At 37.9% G+C, this 24,664-nt stretch overlaps 1 protein-coding gene across 2 annotated transcripts in view; it reads right to left on the reverse strand.

Moving 5' to 3' along the window:
- Positions 1-2,122: 2,122 nt before the first annotated feature.
- The window catches only part of PAPSS1 (3'-phosphoadenosine 5'-phosphosulfate synthase 1), a 107,198-nt gene continuing 84,656 nt past the window's right edge, over positions 2,123-24,664 (reverse strand). For both annotated transcript variants that reach the window (XM_003257739.4, XM_030819190.1), the window contains 2 exons: positions 20,404-20,633; positions 2,123-2,844 (listed from right to left, as the gene is read on the reverse strand). In XM_003257739.4, coding sequence (XP_003257787.1) covers positions 2,706-2,844; positions 20,404-20,633 — 369 coding nt within the window. In that variant the 3' untranslated portion in view covers positions 2,123-2,705. The remainder of the gene's footprint in view (positions 2,845-20,403; positions 20,634-24,664) is intronic.

A 24,664-nucleotide genomic window follows, 5' to 3' on the forward strand; every position in this document is an offset into this window, starting at 1 on the left:
AAAACGCACTTTTTGAGGACAAATGCAAGCTGGCTGCAGAAATTTGCGTTAAGTAACGAGGAGCCAAATGTTCATCCCCAAGACAATGGGGAAAATATCTCCAGCCATGTCAGAAACCTTCATGGCAGGACCTCCCATCACAGGCCTGGAGGCCCAGGAGGAAGTGGTTTTGTGGCCCGGGTATAGGGTCCCTATGCTGTGTGCTGCCTAGGGACTTGGTGTCTTGTGTCCCAGCCGCTCCAGCCATTGCTAAAAGGGGCCAAGGAACAGCCCATGGTTTCAGAGGATGCAAGCCCCAAACCTTGGCAGCTTCCACATGGTGTTGAGCCTGTCGGTGCACGTAAGTCAAGAATCGAGGTTTAGGAACCTCCACCTAGATTTCAGAAGATGTATGGAAACGCCTGGATGGCCAGGCAAAAGTTTACTGCAGAAGTGGGGTCCTCATGGAGAACCTCTGCTAGGGCAGTGTGGAAACGAAATGTGGGGTGGGAGACCCCCAACCGAGTCCCTACTGGGGCACTGCCTAGAGGAGCTGTGAGTAGAGGGCCACTGTCCTCCAAACCCCAGAATGGTAGATCCACCGCCAGCCTGCACTGTGCACCTGGAAAAGCCACACTCTTAACGCCAGCCAGCGAAAGAAACCAGATGGGGGCTATACCCTGCAGTCACAGGGGCAGATCTGCCCAAGATTATGGGAAACTACTTCTTGCATCAGTGTGACCTGGAATCAGAGAAGATCATTTTGGAGCTTTAAAATTTGACTGCCCCACTGGATTTCAGACTTGCATGGGCCTTGTAACCCCTTTGTTTTGGCCAATTTCTCCCATTTGGGATGGCTGTATTTACCCAATACCTGTACCCCCATTGCATCTAGGAATAACTAGCTTGTTTTTGATTTTACAGGCTCATAGGTGAAAGGAACTTGCCTTGTCTCAGATGAGACTTTGGACTGTGGACTTTTGGGTTAATGTTGAAATGAGTTAAGACTTGGGGGGCTGTTGAGAAGGCATGATTGGTTTTGAAATATGAGGACATGAGATTTGGAGGGGCCAGAGGCAGAATGATATGGTTTGGCTCTGTGTCCCCACCCAAATCTCATCTTGAATTGTACTCTCATAATTCCCACGTGTTGTGGGAGGGACCTGGTGGGAGATAATTTAAATCATGGGGGCAGTTTCCCCCATACTGTTCTCATGGTAGTGAATAAGTCTCACGAGATCTGACGGTTCTATCAGGGGTTTCCACTTTTGCATCTTCCTCATTTTCTCTTGCTGCCAACCATGTAAGAAGTGCCTTTCACCTCCCACCATGATTCTGGGGCTTCCCCAGCCATGTGTAACTGTAAGTCCAATTAAACCTTTTTTCCTTCCCAGTCTCGGGTATGTCTTTATCAGCAGCATGAAAATGGACCAATACAAGAAACATATCCCTACTCCCCACTTCCAAATATAAAGAACAGAATGGCAACTTCGGTACTTACTCACAACTCATGGTCACCAATATTCCCAGTCTACTTGCCTTCCTATACCCACAGAAGTCTGCATTTCCTAACCCTCCTTACATGTGAGTGGGGCCGTGTGACCTGTTTTGCCCAATGAACCAGCAGCTGATGTGTGTTACTTCTGATTCAAAACACTGAAGAGTTGGTGTGTAATTTTTATGCTCCTTCCCTCTAAAACCTCTTTTTTGACATAGGAACATAAGGTGGGAGAACTTCACCCTGAATGACTAAGGTGAACAGAATGTCAACCTGTATGGATCAAATGGCACAAATTTAGAGATGTGTTTCTACAGCATAAGCTAGTTTTTCCTAACTAAAGCAGTATGTACCCATCTATGTTCCAAATGCTTGGAAATTGTTATACAGGTGTTTTAAGAATATTAGAGAAATATTCAAAGAAACTTTTTTTTGGATGGACTAAGAATGCCTTATTATTTTCCCACTTAAAATAATGGAACACAGGCTCCTGCTATCAAAAATTTCACTGTAATACAGTATTAGAAACTAAGTATTGGATTCCAGTAATAAAAGATGCCTGCATTTTCCCTCTTCCATCAGAAACTTTTTCACAAGGAGGAAAAGGTATGTGGAAACAAAGCAATATAAAATAGATCACATAAATAAGAAGCCAAAAAATTAATTTTATTGAGTAAAGAAGTTCATTCAGAGCTTACACAGATCATAAGAATACTTTAGATTATAACAGTTGGAAAGATCAATAGCTGACTGGAAAGAAGAAAGGAAGCAGTTTCTATTTTCAATGTAGAAAAAAAATCTAATTGCTACAGATGTCTTGTAAAATCCTCAAAACAAGGTCTAGCCAAGTTTATTGTTTGGTAATTTTTTCTTTTTTTAAGGGGAAAAAAGGCAAGATTTAATGTGTATACTACTAGTTACAACTAATATAACAGCTTGAAAAATCATGAGACAGAGGCATAAATATAATATAAAAAGACAAAATTTTAAAATTGTATTGTAGGAATATAACTATAATAAGTGGAAAAGATACATTAAAACCATCAGTGTGTTACACTTGTTCAAAACAGAACTCATAAGGCAGACCAAAACTGATGCAAGTTAAAGAAAATGGTCTGTTCTTAGGAAGCATGTCCAGACAGACACCACAAAGAAATGCCAACAGAGACTATGTGGTCCCCTCTTGTTACTAGTAACGTGTCAAAGGTGGAGTGACTGGGTTAACAGCCTAAGCTTTCTCCAAGGATTTGTAGTATTCCGTCAGCACGGTCCAAGCCTTGGGAGCCATGAAACCTTCAGGTGGTTTCTGGCCTTCTCGAGCAAGTTTGCGCATTCGTGTTCCTGAAATAAATTCAAAGTCTTCATGGCTAAAGGAGAGGAAAAAAAGAAAATTATTTCATAATTTTAGAAACTTAATTTGTTCCTTCTGTTCATATTAGACAAGCTTAATGAAAAAAATACTGAACACGGTACTTGTGAATATAAATCTCATTTCAAATTTGTCACTGAACAAAAAACACCACTATTGAATATTACCAATTTTTAGAACCAGAAAAAAATTAGTATTGAAATTTTTATTGAGACCATTGTAGAGTCACATGAAATTGTAAGAAAGAATATAGCCAGTCACCACTGTACCGTTTATCCAGTTTCTTCCCAAAGGTAACATCTTGCAAAATTATAGCGTATCACAGCCAGGATATCAGTGTGGAAACAATCTACCAATCTTACTCAGACTTTCCTAATTTTACTTGTACTAATTTCTCTTATGCACTTAATACTATACTACTTTATCACATGTGTAGGTTCATGTAGCTGCCACAGTGAAGTTACAGAACACTTCCAAAACCACACCCAACTCACGGGTTGCCCTTTTATAGTCATACCCGCATTGCCCCTCAGCCCTCTCCTCCCCAGCTCCTGGCAACCACTAATCTAGAACTAGATGCTGTATTTTTTTTTTCTTCAAGAAAACACTAAATCTAATTTAGCTAGCACAAATTGAAAACTTTTAAAGAAGTTTCAATCTGAAAGGCTAAATTAATACTGGAATATTAAGAGTAAAATTGAATTCTTTTTTTTTTCTGGAACAGCAAGTAGCAATAATCAGTACTATTTAATTGACAAGACACAACAGAGGTAGTGTTGATAGTTTTTCTCATCTTCACACATACAAAAACACACAAAAGCCCTCAAACCACTAAGCACAGAGCACGTACAGCTATGGCATATATTGCTTACCTTAAATTCATCCATCCTCTTCTCTCAAACATGGAAACCAACCTAGATGGCCAACTAGGCCTTAGCAAGCATTCAGAGTCGCTCAGGTCACCAGATCACGAGCCTGTTTACTTCTAGTTGGCAGTTCTGTGTTCCTTCCTCTCTTCATTATTTATAGACTTAACCTGAAAACCCGGTGCAATCATAAACTACCAAGTGGCCCTGGCTTCTGGAGGTATGCCAAGTATGTTTTAACTAATAATCACACTTCTACAAACCTAGAAGGAAATAATTAGAGGCAGACAAATATTATGCCTAAGACAGCTATGTGAAAGTCATTTTACAACAGCAAAATACTATAAATAACCTAAAGGCCAAAAGATCCTAAGTAAGTTACTATAGTCCTGAGTAGAATATTACATAGTCATTAAAGTACGGATGGGATAAGATGCTCATGATGTGATTAATGATAAAATAACCAGGACACAAAACTATATACAAACATTGCTATGAACTTATAGGTGGAACCTTAGGGAAGTAATTAGAATTAAATGAGGCCAAAAGGGTGGGCCCCCTATGATGGGATTAATCTCCTTATAAGAAAAGAAAGAGACAGGAGATTCTTGCTCTTTCCTCTACATAAGGACACAGCAAGAAGGCAGCCATCCACAACCAGGAAAAAGGGTCCTCACCAGACACTGCATCTGCTGGCACCTTGATCTTGAACTTCCCAACCTCTAGAACTGTGAGAAATAAATGTTTGTCATCTAAGCCTTTCAGGCTATGGTATTTTTTATAGCAGCCTGAACTCAGACAAATATCACTGCTATTTTTAGAAAATACAGAGAGAGAGAGACAGAGAGAGAGAGTGCACACATAAAGAAATATGCCCTATGTAGTCACTGTTGGGGTTTTAAAAAAAGAAGAAATATGCCCAAATGTTAACAGTGGTTATTTCGAGGAAATGGTCTTACAAGTGCTTTTTATTTTGTTCATGTTTTCTGCAGTTTTCTACAATGATCATTTCATCAATTATCAATATTATCAAAAATCAAATAAAAATGTCAATTATAATTTTATAATGAGTAAAAATTTATTTTAAAAATCTCTATCCAAAATGATCATTCTGGCCTCACAACAATTATAATGCCTATTAACACACCTGTAAATGACAGACATTAGCAGTAAAAAATACATCTGAATGGTGCTAGGGACACCAAATATATTCAATAAATATTAACTGACCAGTGATAAGGTGGTTTATTATCTAACTAGGAGCTCAGTAAGTATTTGGTGAAATATGAAAGGATAAATAGGTACATGTAAAGGAAAATGGTTCAATATAGCACCATTCACAGCCCTTAATGAGTGACTTTATACTGTGGCAAAAAGGGGAATTTAGCTTTACTGAATACTGTGGTTAATTTGTGCTACTACTTTGTTTTTTGAAAGACATTAATGTTTTATTCAAATGTAACAAATTAAGAATGGGTCTTAGAAGTGGGTGGCAGAGGGTCATAAGACAAAAAACTAACATGCATTAAGATGGGATAGGAGTGATGATATAAATAAGTGAACGCATAAATACATAATATAAGAAATGTTAGTTACTGAAGTTTGGGCTACTTCTACATTCCCTTTTATCTAAATCTGGACTATTCATATTAGAAGTTTCAGCATGCCCTTCATAATGATCTCATCAATAATCCTCTTCAGATCTGTCTTCTCTCTGACCTCACTCACCTCCACACTAGTCAGCTTTCCACCATCTTCCTTATCACAGTTCACTGAGTCTAGCTATGAGTTTGTGGGGCTATATCCACTCACTAGGGTGGGCTCTAGAACAAGAAAGAAGTGTTATGATTTCCTTTGTGACCTAGGTGGTATATCAAGCTTCTGGTTTCTTCTGTTTGATGTTTGTTATCTGTGTGCTCAATGACTCAACTGCTCACAGGGTTTATATGAGTCTTGGGCTTGTTTTTTTTTTTTTTTTTTTTTAACCATTGGCCTCCAAGCATCTCCTGTACCTGACCTACCCCTCTGCCTAACCACTGCTGTCAGTTCTTACAATCAACTTGACACTTGGTTCCCGGTCTAGTTCTACCTCTTAGATTCACTGTTGGCTCCAATTCTGGCCTTTCCAACTTCCCAGTGAGGAACCAGATTTTAACAAATGTTCCACTCCCCTTTGAAACATGTCTAAGAGTTTTACTCTGGAATGCTATACATATATGATATGAATATAAACTAGTGTGACTCATTTAATCAGTCACAAGAAAAATCAATGTCACTGTTTTATAATCTCATTTCTAACTATTAAGCAGAAAGGTACTACTACTTTAATTCAGATATGTGACATCCTCCCCTAGTCATCCTGTCTATTCTTCCTATTCCCTGCATTACGAGGAAGATAGACATACACATTCAACTCAGTATTTCAACTCTCATCATCTTAGGTAAAACACATTTTACATGTCTACACCAAATTATTAAAGACGATGGATAAAAAGGAAAGATTAACAGATACTGCTTCAAAATAAGATGGTTTGATTCAGAGAGTTTATAAATGTAGGGAGTATCTCCCAGCTCTATCATATTCAATATGCAAGAAATGTCAAGTTGACCATGATATACGGGTCCATGCAGATGAGCTGGTTACTATAGTCCAAAACAAAGTAAACTATCATCTTTATATTACATAAAGGACTATGACTTAAGGGGAGAAAAACAAAGTGACTGCATGTGAAATGAGCCTAGAAAAATAAGCAAGGCTATGAGAGAAGAGATTTCAAAAACAATCAGGAGAGCTGGAGTTAGAAACAATGTGTAAGTTTATCAAAACTAAAATAAAAACTGAGTTTGAGAAAATGGAGAAGCTCTCCAAAGAAAGAAAACTCACCAAAAGGCAAAACATTTGTCAACAAGGTAGAAAGAGAACCAAGATGATTATATGTAGTCATGGAAGAAGGGAAACTTAAAAATGGAAAAGCCACAGAGGGCTTAGGAAGATGACCACAGTAGGGAACAAAACATTGAATCTACAAATCAGAATTTAAATCTTCCTTAATAGAAGAGTTTTAATAGATGATAAAAGAAAGAGATGGAGCAGTGAAATGGCAGAGATACACAATGGAGTTCAGATGTGATTTTTTTTTTTTTTTTTTTAAGGAAACGAGAGAAGGCTTACCAAGTTATATAGGCAGGAGAAAGTAAGTGGCAAGAATGAGAAAGGGGAGGAGGATGAGTGCCAGGAGAAGAAACAAGAGAAACATAGGATGGAGAAGGAAGCCCAGGATGAAGACACAGGGAGAGGGGCTTTGACAAGGAGGAGGGTCAGGAGTGATGAAAAGAGGAAAGAGAAGGTGAAGGCGGAGTGGGGGGAGAGAGAGAGAGAAATGATTTGGTGTTAGAAAAAGATGTGGTGGTTAATGCAAGATGGTCTTAATTTTCTCAATAAAGATGTCAGGTTGCCTTCTGAGGGTGTGGAGAATCTGCGTGTGAATGAATATATAAAATAATCCATCAATGCAGTTAGTTGACTTTATCTCCAGGCCAGAGAGGTTACATCTCAGGACAAGACTTAGCAAGCAGAGCCTAGACAGGAAGTTAAGGGAGTTGACTAGTTATGGAGGGGGTCCAGATAGGTTTCCAACTATATCCCAAAATGCTTGCTCTAACCAGATGTAAAATTAAAAACTGGTTTGGTCAATAATAATTTGACAAAATACTGACTGAATGTGTTTCAGTTCCTTAGGAGGTCCACTTATCGGCTCCCTAAATAAGCTTCATTTTGAAAAATGATGAAGCTACAGCTTTCTGTTGATGTAAATTTTAAACTCTGGTTTCAGAAAAGAAAAACTTGTCACTTGCTTTATGAAGTGCTTGTTGTTGAAGGCAATGAAAAAGAAGAGAGCAGCTTGCTGGATGACTCTGCCTAACTTTTCGGAAAAAAGCCAGACCAATTAAAGTCCTTTCTTTCCCCAGAATGCCAAACTGTCTGAAATCCAGAAGTTTGCTTGCATTCCTTCTCAAATTGCAATTTTAAACCAAGGTCTCTGGGTACCTCTTGTCCTGAAGCTATTTCACACTCCATCTGCCCTGCATGCCACAAGCATTTCTTCATCACACAGAATGGGAGTTTCCACTTCCACATGGTGGTGGTTCCACTCCACCCCGGCTACAGAAAACACATTTTTCTCCACCTCATACTTATATTTCTATCTCTGTCACATAAGGATTTTAACTTTTTATCAGAATGTAGGTTCAAGGAGTGGACACAAGAGTCACCATAATCAAATCATATTTTTCACAAGTACATCTTCAAATGGACATTTTTTTACAGAAATAACTAAGTTTAAAAAAAACTGAAGAATTTCTGGAATGAGCTAAAATTATCTCTGAACTTCACCCGTGAGTAATCAGGAATCTGCCAGTAGCAGGAAAGGCTACTAAATAAGGGACCTTAGGTTTTCACTACAAATAAATTCTAATTTGGGCCATTTCATTACATTAGTTAACCAATCTTCTATGGCACCTGGAAAAAGAAATACAAGTATGTTTGCTTTTTTCCTTCTCAAAACCACTTGGTTACAGATTCTTATAATCTACAGCAGACAGAATGCTAGCTCTTAAAACAAAAGAGAAGAGGTTAGAACAGCAAGGAGGGGAAAAAAACCCGAAATGAGCAGAATATGTGAAACCCTTCGTAACATACTAACCACATGTGGCCGGCATCTTGACAAACTCCAAAGTAGAAATGACTCTCGGCCACTTGTTCAAGATGTTAAATCTTTACAACCATCTGCTGTTTCTCACTCCACATACATGGCCATCAGAGCCACCATTACAAGTTGCTCACATGGACAAGAGCTGGGGTCAGCAGATGGCCCTTCAAGTGTATCTTTTGAAGGTTCATATTTGATTAGACCAGCTTTTTAAAAGTGCTAACTAGGCAGCAAGCAATTCAGAGAAGCAAAAGGGAATTTCTTCTTTGATAGGATGAAAAATAATAGTGGTAACATAAGTGAATCTGTTTTGAGTCTAACTAACTTTTTAATCTAACTTGAAAGTGGGTTACATCAAACATAGTATATATCAAAACATTAAGCATTCTTAAGACTGGGGTTAAAAATTCTCTTCAGTATCAGATAAACATTTATGGCTTTCTTTTCAGGAACCTAAGCACTGTTTGACATCATACATGACAAACTTAACAATTTTTATTTTCAAACCAAAGACCAGTTGAAAGACATGAAAAATTGAATTATCTAAAATCTAATTAATAAAAGCCATTCATTTGTCATGTTTTCCCCCCAGCACTCGTCTTTTAAATAAAGGCTAGAGTGTGGCACCTATTAAATATTCAGCCAAATAATGGACTTCCAGGGCTGTCCTAAAGTGTACTGCAAAATCAACTCAATTTCTCAACAGAGATGATTTTTGCCATCCTCTTCCCCCTCTCCAAGGCAAACATCCTATAATGCATAGGACAGCCTCTCCAGAACAAAGAATTATCTGGCCCAAAAGGCCAATACTCCTGAGATTGAGAAACCCTGCTAATGGGTATAATAAGAGAGAAAGAAAGATTGAGTTGATAGTTTTATAAAATGTAAATTTCACTCTCACCCTAAAGGGGCAGAAAAGAAAAAAGAGATCAAAGTCACAGGAAAAAAGAAAAGCACATAACAGAACAAAACATCACTATCTAATACATATAGCTTTATTGTTATTTCCTCCTAGACCTCTTTACAGTAAGAAAGAAGGTCAATGACTGGACACAGCTCAGGTCTACAGCCTAAGGCAACATCATGGCCAGATCTCAGTGGCATCTGATGGTACAGATACAGAAAAACTATACTCTGTGTTTCTAAGAGGAGTGGGAAGAAATGGGACAAGGAGATGGATGCTACCTGCCCCCAGTGATACCTAAGGAGACGAGTGTGCTGTGAGGAAGCCTCTTCCAGAGTAGGGGGGAAGCCTTCATAAACTTCTTTACTCAACTACAAGCAGTGAGAGTTACAGCATAGTATGGTACCAGATACTGACAAAGAGCCATTAAAATGATAACAAAGAACTTCTAGTAGCATGGAACAATGCTCATGAAAAGTAAATTAAAAAGCAGGACACAAAACTCATAAAATCAACTATGTACAACTGTGTTAGATGAATGTATAAAGAGAATAAAAGCAAACCACACAAAAAGTATTGGTGACATAGGTATTAATTTTCTCTTTTTAAATGCTCTTGTAATTTTTCTCAAACATATTTTCAACTGGTTGCCCTCTTAGGGGGCACTTATTCCATTTACCCCTTATTCACTCAAGAATGCATCGGAATCAGGGCACCCTACTTAGCCACAAAGAAGAAACTTTCTAGGAAGACAGGTTTTTTATCTTTTTTTTTTTTTTTTTTTTGAGAAGGAGTCTTGCTCTCTCCCCCAGGCTGGAGTGCAGTGGCACGATCTCAGCTCACTGTAAGCTCCACCTCCTGGGTTCACGCCATTCTCCTGCCTCAGCCTCCCGAGTAGCTGGGACTACAGGTGCCTGCCACCACGCCCGGCTAATTTTTTTTTGTATTTTTTTTAGTAGAGACGGGGTTTCACCATGTTAGCCAGGATGGTCTCGATCTCCTGACCTCGTAATCCACCCGCCTCAGCCTCCCAAAGTGCTGGGATTACAGGCATGAGCCACCGCACCTGGCCGGAAGACAGATTTTTAAGAGTGAGCACAAATGGCTAGGACCTATTTTCCTTCCACTGGAGGACATCAAGGGCACTTGTATGGGGAGACCTGGACTGCTCTACATATGCGCTAGGGAAAATACTCTTTCAGGAACTGTCTCATTTGCTCTTTTTACTTTTTCTCTGGTACCGATACTTTACAAGAGTGGTCAAACCTGGTCAGGGCTTTAGAGAGAGAGAAAATGACCTTTGTCCTGCTTTGGGTTCAAAGCTACTTTGGCTTCCTGGCATTAAAAAAAATGTCTTCAACGTACTCGATTCCAGTTCACTAGAATTCTACACTGCAGGCAAAGCCCAAGAGTACTGCTCTGTCTTCAACTGCTGTTTACTGCTCCATGCATATCTCCCTTTCCCCCTCCCTTCTTTCTCCCAGATACTATGGTTGATTAAAAGCAGCATATGGGTATTGCTGGGTTTTATACCAAAAATACCATAATAACATCTCTTTAATGGTGTCTTATCTATCATTCCTAGTATCAACAACTAAGGGAAAAAAATCACTCCTATTTTATTTCCAGAAAATGTAAGCTTCTCACCTCTCTACAATGGTTTCAAAAGAGGGGCTTATGAAAAGATAAAACAAATAATGCATATTTCCATGTCATCTGTTTCATTACTGATTAAAGAAAGCTTGCCATAAAAACTAGGTAGGAATGTATCATCTTCTATTGTTAGATAATATTCTAAAGGGAGCAAAATACACAAAATCTTTTATTAACTGCTTTACGAAATGTAGAAGCAGACTCTTGCCATCAGAACACTTTTGGAATCAAAATATTTGCTGTTACAGAAAACTTAAAATTGTACACAATAATGATGGTGAGTGAAACACGAACCCTTCACTAATTCCATCACACCTTTATACCTACAGTTCTTTCCATTAAAACTCTCTGCCCATTATCTGTGGAATTACAAAAGACGATACTGAATTAAACTGGTTTTGTTTTGAAATGGGGGAGGTGAGTAGACTTATGTATTTGATAAGAAAAAGCAAAACAGCTTTCATTTAATACAACAATTATACTACAAGTCCTACTGACTGTGCCTCCTGAAGATGCTTTGAAGTCAAGCCACTTCCTCCAGTCTGCCCATTGCAACCCACCCATATGATACTGATACATGCCTACACACTGACCTCCCTGTCTTTCTTTCTCTTTTCTAAACTTCTAGGTCACTTTTATAACTTTTATGTTCCATGTGGATACTTTCACATTTGTCCTTGGTTTTACAAACACTACAAGTATACTGACTTTGTAATCTATATCTGGTAATTCTAATGTGAAGTCTCTGCAGGTCTGCTTCTGCTGACTATAGTTTCCATTTTTTTCTCGCTTATCGTTCTTTGTTTCCTTGTATCCTTTGTCATTTTTGACTAAAACTGTTCATTAAGTATATATAAATATTTATAGGAGTAAGTCGAGACCTAGGACGCTGATGTGCTGTTCTAGGAAGAGTTTATGTTTGCTTCTGCTGAATGCTTAGAGGCCTGCCTACTTAAGAACCAGAAAAAACTAATTTCATGATCTGAGGGTTTTTTGTTTGTTTGTTTTTTAATATCATCCAGGTAATGTAAGTTTGGCCCATTTGAGCAGAGCTTTCAGCTTTCAAGCTTAAAGCAGAATGTACTGCTCACAGTCTCCTAGAACAGAAGAAGGAACTGGGTTCATTTCAGGTTCTCCCTTACACTTAATTAAGGTGGGAGGGAGTCTCAACTGAATGGGAGTGTCTCCTGTTGGGCTCTCCACCTTGATCATGAGCAGAGTTGTATTTTCTATTCCCATCTACACTGAGGCATTGAAAATCAATACTCTCAAGTTTGTTAGGTTTACCAGGGTAAAAGCAGCTTCAACACTCAGCTTATGTGAATTTTCAGCACTCACTTACTGGTTTTGGCCTCACAGTTCTTATCATCATCTTGTCAGATCCACAATATTTTTATGAAAATGTTTCATTTAATCCAGCATTTTTAATTTCTTCAGAAAGGCAATCTGTTAAATCTAACCTACCTCTTTACTAGAAACCTGAATTTTTTATAACCAATCCATATAGTCACACCACCATCTTTTAAAAATTCTTATCAACTCTAGCTCCTACCTTTCAAGAACTGCCTTATCCAGCCCCTGAATATCTCATCATCCTCCTCTGACTCTGTTCTACCTCACTCTGTTTAACTCTCTATGATCCTTCTCACCTGAGACTTTGACATGCACAGATCCTTTTGTCCAGAATACTATTATTCCCTTCTTCATCAAAGGAGTGCTGACTCATCTTTTGGAGCTCAGCACAAACATCACTTACTCCAGGAACCCATCCCCGGTACCTCAGACTTGGTCAAACAAGTGCTAACTGAGTTTCCCACAGTCTTCTGCCAAGTACTTACCATCCTTAATTGTATGGTCAGTGGTTTACTATCTGTCTTCTTTCCTAGAATTTAAGTTCCATAAGGGCAATGACAATATCTGCCTGTTTCCAACTATAGTACCTACAACCTAGCAATGGCTTGCAAATAGTAAAGACTCCATAAGAAATTAATAAATGAGGCTGGGCGCAGTGGCTCACGCCTGTAATCCCAGCACTTTGGGAGGCCGAGGCGGGCAGATCATGAGGTCAGGAGATCAAGACCATCCTGGCTAACACAGTGAAACCCCATCTCTACTAAAAATACAAAAAAAATTAGCCAGGCGTGATTGCAGGCGCCTGTAGTCCCAGCTACTCGGGAGGCTGAGGCAGGAGAATGGCCTGAACCCAGGAGGCGGAGCTTGCAGTGAGCCAAGATCGCGCCACTGCACTCCAGCCTGGGTGACAGAGCGAGACTCCATCTCAAAAAAAAAAAAAAAAGAAATTAATAAATGAATAATGCAAAGTAAAGTCAAAGTTTTGTACTAATTTCAATAGAATATATTGACCTCAATACAAGATCCAGAATATATAAAATATATAATTTGATTTTCAAAAATATACATAGTTGTACTATACCTAATTATAATTCAAATGCATACCAGAAGACAATATGATAGAGTTTAAATTAGGTCTTATCTATTAACGATCACGAAGCAACTCCCCACTATAAAGTATGTGCAAAATTAACAAATAAAGGATGAGACTCATTGGTAAATTCATGCAGTTATAGTCAGACTCTACATGTATTCAGAAGAAACATCAAAATTAATAAAAACAAAGCATTTTATGAATTAACAGAAAAGACAGTTTCCCAATACTCTAACAGAAATACTTGTGTATTGCAAAGACTGTGGCAAGAAAGGGAAAGGAAAGAATTCACACAAGAAACATTTCAGTGGTCAACTTGATAAGACTCAGCTATGAAGAGTGAGGGAAAAGGATAAAGGACTTTAAAGTTCTATATAGTGTGAGTAAGAAGTAACTAAAGAAATGTAGGATTTGGGGATATTATGAGGGTAAAGGTAAAGCTGGTTTTAGCCATTTTAAGAAATGGCCAAAGAAGAAATAAATTTAGAAAGAAATCAAAGCAGCAAGAAATCTAAGTAGAAATGTTCACTAGTGTGGCAGGCAGAATTCTAACATGGCCCCAGTGACCTTTGCCCCCAGTGTTATTACCATCCTATGTTATTGCATGGCAAAAGAGATTTTGAAGATACAATTAAAGTTACTAATCAGTTGACCTTAAAACAGCAAAATTATCTGTGTGGCCCTAAGCTAATCACTCAGATTTTCCTGTCTTGTAGCAGAAGGGAAGTCAGAGAGATCTGAGGCATGACAGGGATGCAACATGAGAGAGGTTCTACTGCTGAGATGAAGCAGCCCACAAAGAAAGACTAAAAGTGGCCTCTAGGAGCAGACAGCAATGCTCAGCCAATAGCAGAAGACAAGGACTTCAGTTCTGTAACTAGAAGGAACTGAACTCGGCTAATAACAAGGTTCAACCTGACAGTGGATTGTTTTCAGAGCCTTCAGATAAGAACCCAACCTGGCCAGAGAACCCTGTCAAGCACACCCAGTCTTCTGACCTAAAGAACCACGCATGAGGTAATAAATGGGTGTTACTTTAAGTAGTGCTCTGTTACGCAACAACAAAAAACTAATACAACTGAGAAACACTGACGTACAGGTTTAAAAATCACCCCCACAGTAACGACAGGAACGGACGAGCTCTCCCATAGAAACAATATCTGAAAAAGCCTTGAAGGATGCCTACAGTTAGAGTTTTTTTTAAAAAAATGACACTAACAGTACATTATTTAAAGTATACTCTGGGCCGGGCGCAGTGGCTCATGCCTGTAATCCCAGCACTTTGGGAGGCCGAGGCGGGCGGATCACGAGGTCAGGAGATGGAGACCATCCTGGCTAACATGGTGAAACCCCATCTCTACTAAAAATACAAAAAATTAGCAGGCCGCGGTGGCAGGCGCCTGTAGTCCCAGCTACTCGGGAGGCTGAGGCAGGAGAATGGCGTGAAACAGGGAGGCAGCGCTTGCAGTGAGCTGAGATAGCGCCACTGCACTCCGGCCTGGGCAAAAGAGTGAGACTCCGTCTCAAAAAATTAAAAAAGTATACTCTGGCATCAAAAACATGAAAGAAATACTCTATTGAAAATGTGGAAATAACCAGACAACAGGCATTTATGTCCACCTACCCATTCATTTACCCATTTCCACAAGGCACTCTCACTCGTGTGTACTGTCTGCTTTTTGAGTTTACTATTTCACTAATCTGAATAATTCTGTATCTATCTACCCTAATACAAAGACTTACTTTATAATAGAGGGAAAAAAAATACAAATAAGATAACTGAATTACCTCTAAAAGTTTATTTGCAATTTCTGAAAGAATGGACTTTAATCTTGTAGTCCTAAAACTAAATTTCCTTTAGTGCCTATTATAACTAATTTGAACCTCCTTAACTTTCTAAATATAAACAGATGATTTTTATCATAATTCTTATCAACAATGTTTTGCCTGAAATCTTCATAAAGTTTGTTTCTTTTCTCCTAAGCATTGTCTTACATTGGTATTTAATCAAATAAAAAACAAAACAAATTCATTAATTACATAAAAGCTGACGCCGAGTAACATCCATTAATCAAACAAGACAACCTCATCTGTGCATAATTAATAACTGTTTTCTCACTACATCAAACGCAATCGCCTTTCCACAAAATTTTAATCACTTTCCAACGTATTACCATCAATTTAATTATTTTTGAACACAAACACAAAAAGTTAGAAAACTAAGGCAGTTTTAAAGCTTCCCCAGTTATTACTTATTAAGATTTGGTAACCCCCAAAAAATTCCAAGAAAATGAGCCACTCATGCAACTAATATAGAATTCATCTTTGGAAAATCTTATGAGAACTGATGTAATTATTTAGCTTTTGAATGATTAAAAGAGAGACTTAAAGCAATACTACACAGTTATTTAACCAAACATCAAAGTTATCAAAGGCTTACCAGCACATCAGTCAACTACATACAGATGGGGTTTAGGGTCCTGCGTGTGATTAAACCAACTGATCATGCAAAAAGACCCCAGTAATGAAACATTTCGGCACAAGAAGTATAAAAGAAAAGCTCAACTCTTTTTAGTTTGGTTTTCATAACTCATCAAAATGGAAATTCACCTAAGTTTTAAGCATTTAGCCACTAGCAGAATAATTTTATTTCCCTCTCCTTGCTCTCCCTTGCCACTATATTAGCAACTTAAGGAAGTTAATCCTAACTCTCAGAACAAGATTGTGTTCATAATCCCTTATACACAAACTAAATAAATCTCATGCTAGGTGAGAAGCAAAAGGTTTCTGGGCCCAGCATTTCACCTGACATTGTATGTTTTACAGATCTGTAGGAAGGCACTCCTACCCTTTTTTAGTAGTTTTAGAGTGGGGAGCTTTTAAAAGAACTACAAATTATAGGGCCTCTCCCCAGACTAAGTAAATTAGAATTTTTGACAATGGCCTACCATAAAAGGGCAGAACTGTACCCAAAACTTTTTTACTTCCCTTAATAATCAATTTATATTTTAAAGTTTTAATCACCTTTTGTGGTAAAACAGTTCAAAGTTTACTATAATTTCTTTTTATTCTTTTTTTTTTTCTTAAAAAAATTTTAAGGCATCCTTTTAGTAGAAAAGGTCCATTGGTAGAAAAAATCCTTTTATAACTCTCAGCACACCGCTTTTACAGTTGCACTTTTTAGACAGTGAAATCATACTAGGTGTACATATATAGTATATATACACATACATATAGATACATATGTCTTTTAAAGGCAAAAAAAAATCCCACATGATTTAGAACTATTTCTAATGTTTATAAACCTAATTTTGTACAAGGGTAAAAATGTTCTAGTTTGCTGCAAATTTTTCTCTTGGTGTGGTTCAGAAGTATACTTGAACCTGGGCCACATTTCAGATCTTCAGAAAACATAAACTAGAATATCTCCTGTCTTGAATTATATAGGGAATAGTCAGGAGTCCTTTTACACCTGCCTTTTCTGTTCATTTACTCTCATAAGACTTTCCTGTATTTTAGCTACAGTTCATCTCTCAGAAAAGTCTGCTGTCATCTAAAAGTATGCATTGTCTCCAGAATTATTTCTGTCATTAATGAGAAACCTAACATCCCCCAATCTCCACTGGTAACAATAGTATTTCTTTCTCTGGACAACTTATCATTTATTTCAAATAAATCAAATGACAACAAACTTTACATCCATTTTAGAAACAAGAGAATGTTGTTTTAATTTTTTAAACGTTTCTTTTTCTCTTCTGTCCCCACTATAACAAAATGAGCCATAAAAATGAGGACACAGGGTCAGGGCTGCATTATTCCTAAATGGGGAACCAACTATGAAGTATCATGGGAAAGGATGGCAGCTTTCAGACTAATGGTTACTAGGCCATAGTCAATTTCCAATTAGTACATGTCAGTAGAGCTGACACTGATAAAAATGTAAATTAAAAAAATTATCTGTTTTGCTTGTTGAATTATCTGTTTGCTTGCTGAATGTGGATTGTGATTTGTAATAAAAGAGCAGGTACACTAAATAAAGGTCAAGCACAAAACAATTCATATGTACAAGTACCTACTAAGCTGTAAAAATAACTGGGTGCTATAGATAATGCAAAGAGCTATACATTTTGGGCTAAGAGGGAATCACCCTGTCTGCTGCCTTTATTCCAGAGACAAGGAAACAGGGCAGAGAAGACAGGACTCTCAAGTCATATAGCAAGGACAGGGCTAGAACCCACAACTTCAGAGTTTACAGCTTCACACTACCACTTTAAACTTACAGAGTGTACTACCTATAGATGAAAGTTAATACAATTCTGTCAGTCAAAGAGAGACAGATACAAGGGGCCTCCAAAAGGTTCATGGAAAACGTTCATTATCAAAAACAACTATGCATGGATTTCAATTTTTCACCAAAATAAACTTACACTAACTGATTATAACATGTCTGAACAGGATCTAGTTTGAGGCACTAAGAAGGGTAAGGCATCAGTGTGAAAAGAGCCCCTATCAGGGCAATATGAGTTCTGCTAAAACTGAAGCAAGAACAAACATCAACTTTATGGTGAAGCTTGGGTAAAAGAATGGTGAAATCACTGATGCTTCAGGAAAAGTTTATGGGGATAACGTCCCAAAGAAATCACCAATTTACATTTTAAGAAGGGACAAAATGATGTTGGAGATGATGACCATAGTGGCAGACCACATAAATTTTCAAGGAAGAAATTAATCTTGTCCATGCCCAAGACCAACAATTTTGACAGTAGAAACAAAAGCCAACACCATAGACATCTCAAATGGTTTGGCTTACACGATTCTGACAGTAAAATTAAAGTTGAGCAAACTTTCCACTTGACTCGTGCCAAAACCACTACACCCAGATCAGTTGCAGACAAGAGCAAAGCTTTCAATGGACATTTTAAACAAGTGGGATCAAGATCCTGGTAAGAACTGAGGGAGGAGATCAAACTTGAATTTACGAGCACAATCCTGAAAACAAAGCACAACCAAGCAATGACTACGAAGAGGCAGAAGTGGTCCAGTCAAACCAAAAGTGAACCAGTCAAGAGCAAAGGTTGTGGAAACAGTTTTTTGGGATGCTCAAGGCATTTTGCTTGTTGACTTTCTGGAGGGCCAAAGAACAATAACATCTACTTATTATGAGAATGTTTTGACAAATTTAGCCAAATCTTTAGTGGAAAAATGCCCAGGAAAGCTTGACCAGAGAGTCCTTCTCCACCATGGCAATGCTCCTGCTCATTCCTCTCATCAAACAAGGGCAATTTTACAGGAATTTCAACGGGACATTATTAGGCATCCACCTCTAAGGTCCTAATTTGGCTCTTTCTGGCTTCATTTCCTAATCTTAAAAAATCTTTAAGGGGCATCCATTTTTCTTCAGTCAAAAAAGACTACATTGACATGGTTAAATTCCCAGGACCCTTGGTTCTTTTTTATCCCTAGTCTCCAGATCTCCAGATACCCTCATCCTTCAGGAATGGATTAAATGACTGGTATCATCACTCACAAAAGTGTCCTGATCTTGATGGAGCTTATGTTGAGAAATAAAGTTTACATTTTTTATGTTTTAATTCCATTTTCCACAAACTTTTTGAAGTCCCCTCACGTATGTTTGATATGGTTTGGCTCTGTGTCCCCACACAAATTCCATCTTGAATTATAATCCCCACATGTCAGGGGAGGAACCTGGTGGAAGGTGATTAGATCATGGGTGCAGTTTCCCCCATGCTGTTCTCAAAGATAGTGAGTTCTCATAGATCTGATGGTTTAAAAGTGTGGCACTTCCCCGCTTTGTTCTCTTTCCTGTGGCCATGTAAAACGTGCTTTGCTTCCCCTTCACTCTCCAGCCATGCAGAACTGTGAGTCAATTAAACCTCTTTTGTTTATAAATTATCCAGTCTCATGTAGTTTTTTATAGCACTGTGAAAATGGACAAATACAATGTTCAATACTACCGATAATTTGTACTAAAAGCTTGGGGTTTTTTGCTCTTCCTAAGATCTTTGAAGACAGAAGTTGTGCTGTTAACAATTAAGACCACAGACTCTACAACCAGACTGCCTGGGTTCATCTGCTGAGCTGCCATTTACTAGTCCTGTGACCTTATACAAGCTACTTGGTCTTTGTATGCCTCTAGATACTCACCTATAAAATGGAGGTAACAGCACCTAGTTTAGAGATTGTTGTGGAAAATACAAGTTGAGCACCCCAATCCACAATCCAAAATACTCCAAAATCTGAAAATTTTTGAGCACCGACACGACAAAAGTGGAAAATTCCATCTCTGACACCTTTGCTTTCTGATGGCTCAATGTACACAAATTGTTTCATGCACAAAATTAGGTAAAATATTGTATACAATTACCTCCAGGCTATACATATAAGGTATATTTGAAACATAAATGCATTTCATGTTTAGAATTGAGTCTCATCCCCAAGGTACCTCATTCAAATATTCAAATATTCCAAAATCTGAAGGAATCCAAAATCAAAAACACTTCTGGCCCCAAGCATTTCATACAAGGGATACACAACCTGTAAATAATTTAATACTTGTAAATAATTAGGACATTGCCTGTCACATAGTGATTGCACAAATATTAGCTAAACTCTCTCTCCATACATAGATTCCCTGGGCCTACCAGGGTAAACATCACTAAGTCCTCAAACTACTTATGCTCAGTAAGCTACAGCAGACACAGTAGGCAGAGAAATAACAATATTGTCCTTATAGACTTCAAAACAAAATTCCTGAAACCATGAAACGAGATTCAAGTTCTTATTTCTACTTCTAATTTCCACAATATTGGAAATTAGTTTTCTGGGTTTACCTTTCTCTGACATGGGTACCACAAAACCTGTCATCAGTAAAGATTAGACAATAAGCTAAATCCCTGGGAGCAGCCAGACCACAGAGTACTTCAAAGATTTGTACAGAGAATGTAAGACTTAGACTTACTGTTCAGAGTCATAGTAGTCCATACGCTTCTTTTTCTTGTTGTAAGCTGCAACTCGAAAGGGAACTATTTCCAAAGTGATTAAACCAGGGGCCATCGTCAGCACTTTGGCACCATGACTTGGCTCATAAAGATCCTTCCCTGTTTCTGGATGAGGCATGCCAGCAGGGTCTCGTCCAACAATGTAAAAGTTGGCTCCTGCAACCATCCGTGCTCTGCAATGCCACTGGACCTAGAATAAAAGTTTCATTTTAGATAACTTTGCTTTTATGACTATGTACTTAGAAATAGTAAGTGATAATAAATGCATATGCTTTTTATATAATCACTATCAGCAGGAAATCTCAATAAATTTAGATGTATCATCCTGGGAAGCCAGAAACAAAACTAACAAAAAACAAAAACAAACCTCCCCCAAACCAAAAGATTAAAAGCATATATCCATAAATATTTATGGATATATATGTATATATATTTATGTATTACTTATAAGATATATGTAAATGTACATGTGTCTAGATGTTTGATTTTACACAACTACCAGATGCCATTTATACAGCTCAAAATCTAATATATGAGGTTAGAAGTCAGGATAATGGCTGATCCCTGGAGGGAGGCAACTGCAAGGAGCTTCTGGAATCATGGTAATGCTCTGTTTCTTGATCCAGTATCTGGGTGCTGGTAATTAGGGTGTGCTCACTGTAAAAGTTCATTGAGATATATATACACTTAAAATTTATGAACTTTTCTGTATATTATACTTTAACAGGTTAAAAAAAAACCCTGTTGGATAAAAATGACATGTAAGTACTTATATAAACTTGTACTGAGAAAATTGTATAACTAATATATAACTAATCTTATAACATATGCCCAATACTAGTTAAAAAAAAAAGATTGGTTGTGAGTAAACGGCCATGCTGCATCCAAAACTAGCCATGAAGCCTCCAGTTTCAGACCTAGTAAGACCTATTATTAAAAACAAAAATTAGTCTAACACCTAGAATAATGAAACTTTAGAATTTAAAGTGACAGTAAAAGATCATCTCTAGTTCAACATTCTCCTTAAAATTTGAAGAAAGTGAAGCCCCCGAAAGGTTAAGTGACTGGCCAATAAAGTTTAGGATAAACTCAGGCCTAGAAATTTGGTCTTAGCTTCCTTTCAGTGTAAGGCTCTATTATTTAATAATTTATAAAACCATCACTGTTCCATATTAAAATAAGGTATAAATGATAACCACTACACATAAATAACCAAATCATCTTTTATCGTTTTGTTTTCATTTTCTCTCTCCTGGTAATTTCCTGCATACCAGGTACTTATCTATCTACCAATATAGCTTAGAAAGTGCAATAGTAAAGAGGGCAATTCCATACCTCACAGTTGAATTGTTCACCCTGAGGGGTTTCAACTTTTTAAGTTGTTTCTACTGACATTTGCCTGCATGTTTTCAAACGGCATGCTTACACTTTGTTATGACTGTTCAGTTTTACATAGTATATAACACAGACCTTATTTCCACATCACTTAGACTTCCTACCATATTCGAGTATTTAATGAGGTTCTTATTCCCCAACAGGTACAGTGATATCAACATTTTTGGTGAAATCAATATTCATCTGTAAAGTGAGGATTATAATAGTATTTATCTCATAGAAGTTTTAAGAAAATTAATAAATGAAACATGTGAGGACTTAGAATAATACCTGGCACACAGTAAATATACAATAAATGTTAGCCACTATTATCTCTATTTTAATCCCCTTTTTGTACAATGGTTTTTTCTAGAGTTAATGATTGCCTTGATTTTTTTTCCACTTGCGTAGTTTTCCCAGATTTCCGTGTACCTTGCTCTAACCTGCTTCATGAGCACACAGTTTAACATAATAATAAAACTGTGTGTATGTGTGTAAAGATAAGGGAAAAAATACAAAATTCAGGACAGAGATTATCTGGGGCAGGGGGTGGTGGATGATGGAAATGGCAGCATAAGAATGGGATTGGTGGCTGGGCGCAGTGGCTCACACCTGTAATCCCAGCACTTTGGGAGGCCGACATGGGCAGATCACGAGGTCAGGAGATCGAGACCATCCTGGCTAACACGGTGAAACCCCATCTCTACTAAAAATACAAAAAATTAGCCGGGCGCAGTGGTGGGCACCTGTAGTCACAGCTACTTGGGAGGCCGAGGCAGGAGAATGGTGTGAACTCGGGAGGCGGAGCTTGCAGTGAGCTGAGATAGCACCACCGCAGTCCGGCCTGGACAAAAGAGCGAGACTCAGTCTCAAAAAAAAAAAAAAAAAAAAAAGAATGGGATTCGTAGGACTACCTGCTAGATTATAAGTCATACTTATCAAGTTAGCAGCAATTCTATGTTGTTCATTAAATAGTCTGTTTATTGGTTTTGAGACAGGGTCTCACTCTGTTACTCAGGCTGGAGTGCAGTGGTGCAAAAATGGTTTACTGCATGTTCAGCCTCCCGGGCTCAGGCAATCCTCCCATCTCAGCCTCCCAAGTAGCTGGGACCACAGAGATGCGCCACCATGCCTGGCTATTTTTTATTTTTTGTAGAGACAAGGTCTTGCCATGTTCCCCAGGCTAGTCTCGAACTCCTGTGCTGAAATGACCCTCCCACCTCAGCCTCCCAAAGTGCTGGGATTACAGGTGTGAGCCACCATGCCTGGCCATTAAATAGTTTTTAAAAATAACAAATACATACATAATCAAGATTAAAAAGAGCAATTAATTCAGGGGCTAATGACAAGGCATCACGTACCACAGATAATGATTAATCCAATTCTGTGCATCTGAGGTCCATGCAAGATATTTTTAGGAAGTAATATTAATTTACATTCCCATCATGTTTTACTTTTTCCAAGTAAATAGTGGCACATTTTATTAAGGTTCAAATTTACTGACAAAATTAACAAGATATGTTATCTACACATCATTTAAAATAATCCCAAACAAAGAAACACATTTCTTAAAATGTAGCTCATACTTTACCTAATTTGGTTCATAGGGTTCCTAACTCACATTACTTAAATGTATTCCAAAGTATACGAACCACAAGATTCTGTATACATTACACAAGTTGGAAAAAAAATTAAAAGATGGCTAAATTTTGCAAAAAATATTCACAAGATCTAAAATTTCTACAATATTCTAGACATCTAGACATTTTTTTTTTTTTTTTTTTGAGACGGAGTCTCGCTCTGTCGCCCAGGCTGGAGTGCAGTGGCACGATCTCTGCTCAATGCAAGCTCCGCCTCCTGGGTTCACACCATTCCCCTGCCTCAGCCTCCCGAGTAGCTGGGACTACAGGCGCCCACCACCATGCCCAGCTAATTTTTTTGTATTCTTAGTAGAGACAGGGTTTTACCGTGTTAGTCAGGATAGTCTCGATCTCCTGACCTTGTGATCTACCCGCCTTGGCCTCCCAAAGTGCTGGGATTACAGGCATGAGCCACCGCGCCCGGCCTATTCTAGACATATTTTTAAAGTTAAATGCTTCATTTTTCCTTATTTTTTATATTCTATTAGCCTTGACTAAAACATGAATACACTTTTTTAGATAGACTTCATCAATTTCCAGTTCCCTGACCAAAGAAACCCACTGTCTGAAAAAGATAAGTTCCCTAAAGATGACTGCTAAAAACAAAAAGTGAGAGAAAAAACTCGAGGGAAAAAAAATCTTAACTTTTATACTATATTTTATTCCCAAGCATTAATACGGTATACACTTGCTGATCTTTTTTCACGAGGGTACAGCTTAAAATAAACTAAACGAATTAAAGGGAAAAATATTTCCACAAATATGATTCTTTCTGTCATCAACAAAGCCAAGAAGATGCTCATCCAACATGTCAATTCAATGACCTCTGCATTTAAAAGCAGGCCAATAATTAAAGGAAATAGGTGGAGCAAATAAGGACTGCTTTCCTCTACATACTTCCAATCTCCTACAAACTGTTTTTATGATAAAGTGAAGCAATTATAGGAAACAAAAAGGAGAAACAATAGGATGTGACCAGTGAGTTAACATTTTAAAAATAAAACCACTTAAAAAATAAATAAATAAATAAAACCACTAACATAAATTTATATGCTGGTAATAACCCTACAGAAAGAATAGTCTACATGCTGGGACCATGAAACTAAAAAATTACATAATAAACATTACTTTGTAAGACTTTAAAATATTCTTATCACCCGAAATAGCACCAACAGTTGCATTTTCTGGAAGCTGTGGTGTTTCATGG

This window comes from Nomascus leucogenys, chromosome 9 (assembly GCF_006542625.1).
Source record: "Nomascus leucogenys isolate Asia chromosome 9, Asia_NLE_v1, whole genome shotgun sequence".
NCBI classification, from domain to species: Eukaryota; Metazoa; Chordata; class Mammalia; order Primates; family Hylobatidae; genus Nomascus; species Nomascus leucogenys.